At 36.5% G+C, this 5,148-nt stretch overlaps 1 protein-coding gene across 1 annotated transcript in view; it reads right to left on the reverse strand.

Annotated features, from left to right (window-relative positions):
- The window catches only part of c9h1orf52 (chromosome 9 C1orf52 homolog), a 5,441-nt gene extending 3,815 nt beyond the window's left edge, over positions 1 to 1,626 (reverse strand). Inside the window, exon 1 of the mRNA XM_032526395.1 lies at positions 1,187 to 1,626. Within this exon, the coding sequence (XP_032382286.1) occupies positions 1,187 to 1,483 (297 nt within the window). The 5' untranslated portion in view covers positions 1,484 to 1,626. The remainder of the gene's footprint in view (positions 1 to 1,186) is intronic.
- Between the last annotated feature and the right edge of the window lie 3,522 nt (positions 1,627 to 5,148).

Here is a 5,148-nt window from a genome sequence, read left to right on the forward strand (position 1 = left end):
GGTGATGTCAATCTTAAGGTTTTAAATGCCCAGACTCATCTGACCTTTCCCAAACAATCAGCACCATGGGTTCTTCTAAACATTTGTCTAGAAAACTGAAACTGAAAATAGTTGACGCTCACAAAACAGGAGAAGGCTATAAAAAGATAGCAAAGGGTTTTCAAATGCCAATATCCTCTGTTCCGAATGTAATTAAGAAATGGCAGTCATCAGAGCCAGTGGAAGTTAAAGCAAGATCTGGAAGAACAAGAAAAATATCAGACAGAACAGCTCGCAGGATTGTGAGAAAAGCAAGACAAAACCCACGTTTGACTGCACGATCCATCCAGAAAGACCTGGCAGACACTGGAGTTGTGCTACACCATTCCACTATAAAGAGATACTTGTACAGTTATGGTCTTCATGGAAGAGTCAACAGAAGAAAACCTCTTCTACGTCCTCACCACAAAAATCATTGTTTGAAGTTTGCAAATGAACATGTAGACAAGCCTGATGCATTGTGGGAACAAGTTCTGTGGACCGATGAGGTTAAAATAGAACTTTTTGGCCGAAATGAGCAAAGGTACGTTTGGAGAAGAAAGGGTACAGAATTTAATGAAAAGAACCTCTGTCCAACTGTTAATCATGGTGGTGGATCAATCATGCTTTGGGGTAGTATTGCAGCCAGTAGCACAGGAAACATTTCAACATTAACAAGGTATTAACACTTTAGGGTGCCAAAACTTGCAGATGCCATTTTGTTTTCTGTTATTTTGAAAGCGTAAATGATGGAAATAAAATCTAAAATGTTGTGACACATTATACAAATGTCTAATCTGTCATTTAGTACCTTTTTTAAAGATTTTTCCATCTTTTCTTGGCTTCTTTATGCACATTAATACAATTTCTTTACCTTGGGTGCCCACACTTTCAAGCCCCAGTGTATGTGTATAATTCAGAACTGTGTGTTATAAGAATGTGTGCAACAGAGTGTAAATTGTCATTTTCCCTTGCGGTACTATAGGTATTTCAAAAAAAAAAAAAATGACAAGCTAACTTTTACGTTTACAAACGTGAATATTCTTAAAATAGAATCAGCTCAATCTGAAATTAGGTAGGCTATTATTACTAAATCAACTAAGGGGTAATGTTAATATAGAAACACAGGTTAACGTATCTATCTAACGCATCCAAGATGCATTTTTACCTCTTCTGGAGCTTTGACCGTGAGACTCTCCCAGTCTATCTGCTTATTCAGCGGGTTGTAGAGAAAAGCAGGCTTGGACACGGAGCCGAAGAGCTCGTGAGGTTTGGGTAACGGTGCTCCCCCGGCGGCCCGTTTGGTCCCTTGTTTGGAGGACTGAGCCCCGTTTCCCGGACCGTCTGTCCCCTGCTTCTTCTTGCGACTGTCTTCCTCCTGGTCGGAGTCGCTGCCACCGCTGCTGTCGCTCAAATCGTCGTAGCTCGAAAAGAAGCCTAGGCCCGACTTCTTTTCTTCTGTCATTTTGCAGGAGTTACTGACTTCCTATCAAATAACAACCCGTTAATGTAAAAAGATGAGGATAAAGCTATCGTGTTTGTATGTGTACCTGTAAGCTCTACTCCATTTTTAATCAGCCTCCAAAATAGACGTAAAGCTGTTAGATGGTGTCGTGATGACTGTCGCAAAGTTTTTGTTAAAGGAGCAGGCACAAACAAAACAACATTGTACTGCTGGCCTTGGACTTCATGTCATTTTCACAATATTTAACCGGCAACGGTTAGAATAAACGCATGTCATTGTCATGTGATTTGTATTGTAAAGTGTTTTTGTGTGCAAACAGCTGTTATATTTTTCACTTTTTCTATTGTTAACTTAAAAAAAAAAATTGTATGGGCAAAGTCTCTGTTCCCACTGTGTTTATTGTTATGCACCACATCACCAAGACACCTTATTTGTATGTGCAAACCTACTTAGCAATAAAACTGATTCTGGTTAATGTCAATTATATTAAAACTGCAAATGTATGATCAGGCTATATAGAGATATTATTTAAAAAAAAAACTTGGTAGTGAGCCTGCAGCCATGCTTCAGTTGTAGCCCATATAACCTCCAGATTTCACTGTTAAACTTTTGCATTTTTATTTTAAGTTTACGCTGATGTTAAAAAGAAATGAAATTACACCTGAAGTAATTATCTCCTGTTGTGTATCTCTGGTCATGGACGATGTAATCATTCTTATTGAAACATTTGACTGTAGGCCATTGTTACTTCTGATCTTCACTGTAAGCCTGTGAGACGTGCTCAGATTATATGACATGGTCAGATATCCAGACATTTGAAGCTCTAATGCACAAGTATCTTAAATGAAAAAACTTAAATTATTTTATTTTATTTTTTTTAGGTTGCAGCACAATCCAGATAATGACACTAAACTGTGGTTATACACACGTTATTTTAATTTTTAAGATTATTTTTGGGGCATTTTTGGCCTTCTGACAGGACAGATGAAGACATGAAAGGGGAGAGAGAGGAAGAATGATACACTGTAAAGGGACGCAGGTCAGAGTCAAACCTGGGCCCGCTACGTTGAGGGGTAAACCTATATGGGTGCCTGCTCTACCAACAAAGCTATCTGGGGGCCCTACACACATGGTTTTAATATTATTGTTGCAAAGAAAACAGCCGCACACTGTCTGACTTGAAAAAATAATATTAGGTTTAATAGTATGGGCAACTTTTCTGTACTAGACCATCTTCAGACCAATGGTCTTACATTCTTAGAAGCCATCTTTTGTAGGAGGTGATTGTTTTTTGTGCACCAATCAACAACTTCCACATGAAATCAGATAAGTGCATAACATTCATTCACATATCCATTACTTTAGATAGAACTTAAACTTTAATAAAAATCTCTATAGTAACCATAATAATACATAGCATGTCATATTAGAGCAATCTTTAGTACATGGATGTTGATTTCTATATAAGGAATCCACACAACAAAGTATGTAGAGAACTGATATTCAGGCATATTTCCAAAACCTGCAGGTACCTTATCCATTAAAAGATAAACAATACAAATATCAAAATAAACACAAAAAAGAGTCCTCACAAAAAAAATCATTGAAGGGCAATAACTTCTTTCTTTGCATTACCTTTTGTGTTAAATCACACAAAATGTATTGGGAAATAGAAAAATAGAAAAAGTCAACATTATGAACATTGTTTACAAGAGCCCACACCATTATGCAAGTACAAATCTGATATAATGTTGTTGTTGAAAGTATTACATTGTGATGAATATAAATACTTTCCATACAATACACTTTATAGCTACCACATGAAACTATGTAAGAAATGGAGGATGTAAGCTGTCTTGCCTATCAGGCCACCACAAGATTCAGGGAGGAGGATCATTAGAGAAAGCTTCTAAAAGTCACCATTAACAGCTGCAGGGATTTAAAGTACAATTAAGTGATCAAATCTAGCAACGTACAATTACCTTACTGATCATAGTCCTCATCCTTCTGAGTGTGATTTGAATTTATAATCCTACAAAAAACAATCACCAATCAGTTATATCAATTGAGTAATACTGTTATCAGAGCTAAGTGGTCTTCTAGAATCAGTTCAAATGGGCTTAGCCCTACACAAAAGGGTATTTATTCAATTATTTAAATGATACTGCCAGAAAATAGTGGTCTTAGCAAACCAGTTTTTTTTATTTTGGCCCCATAATCAGGAAGTGTGTTGGCACTACACCATAAAAGAAGAGAAGGATGTTTGAAGTTTTCGAAGGAAATTGAAATGAGCAAAGTCATTAACATCTATTGACCACTAGGGGGCAGTACAGTCTCACCAATGAGACATTAAGACATCCCAAAAAAGTAGTGAGGAACTGAACTCTGCATTGGCCTGATCATTGTCCAAAGGAAGTACACCTCAAAATGTCACATAACATATATCCTACTAATCACCTTGTTGCCAGATTTGCCAACCTTGACTCACCATGTACATTTTGTAAACAAAATGTTGAAACAATATCTCACCTTTTTTTGATTGTGAGCTATCCAAAAGATTTTAGACAGACTTGGAGTCTTACTTTTTTGAACCATCCAACTTTGTCCACACATTTAACCCTTAAAGATATCATCTGTTTCTACAATAATTCAGGGAATAGTGGTCTTGAGTATCTAATTAATTTCATCATTCTTTATGACACATTTTATAATCACAAGCAGATATTTTCTAAATCATCTCCTAATTTTGTACCTTTTATCATTGAATTTAAATCTCTACTGAAGTCACTTAGATCGTTAGATAACAAAAAAACTTAGTAAAACTGTGGAAACTATAGAGCTTTTTACCCCCAAAACCTCTGACTAATTGTAAATTGATGTTTACATGTACCTCTTTTTTTTCTATGTAAGGATTATTGTTTGTATTGGTTTTTATGTTTTTTTTAATTTTTATCTTCATAAGTTTGTACAATATTTACCTGATTCTCCGTGTACTGCGTTTTGTTTGCAACTCAACACAACTGTAGGATCATGAGCTTTCATAACAAATACATAATCTCATATTCATTTGAAGGTGTTCATCCAGTGAAGATTCTTTGTTTGTTCCAAATACTTAGACTGTCTTTAATACACTAATGAGGGTCCATCACCTCTTCTAGGTCCCATCACTTCTTCTGATGATTTAGAGCAGTTTTCTTGGATTTTCTAAAGTCTGCTAGACTTAGAGGTGCCGGTCTTTGTCATATTTGCATATATCACACATATGACAGGCCAAACACTAACTATAAGGCACAGCTTAGACAAGAAAACATAAATCTACAATATACTGCTCACAATATTTCTCTCCATTCCCCCTTTATCATCATCTCCCTCCTTTGCATGATCAATAATAACAATACATATGCATAAAATGAGATGTTTTGCACTTTTAGGTGAGCTAGAGGTCAGATGTGCACAGAGATTTGCTGAAGGTGCAGTCCGAATTGATCCTGAAAGTGAAAATGTCACGTTTGTCATTGTGATGGATTCTTGTGAGTTTCTTTTTTGGCTTTATCTTAATGGTGCTGTAGGAAGGATTGTGGAGATCCAGGACTTAGCCCAAAAAATTGAATATAGACAGCCTGTCAGTTCCTCCCCCCTTTCCGCTGAAGCCCATTACGGTCTGC

Source organism: Etheostoma spectabile, chromosome 9 (genome assembly GCF_008692095.1).
Source record: "Etheostoma spectabile isolate EspeVRDwgs_2016 chromosome 9, UIUC_Espe_1.0, whole genome shotgun sequence".
In the NCBI taxonomy this organism is placed as follows: Eukaryota; Metazoa; Chordata; class Actinopteri; order Perciformes; family Percidae; genus Etheostoma; species Etheostoma spectabile.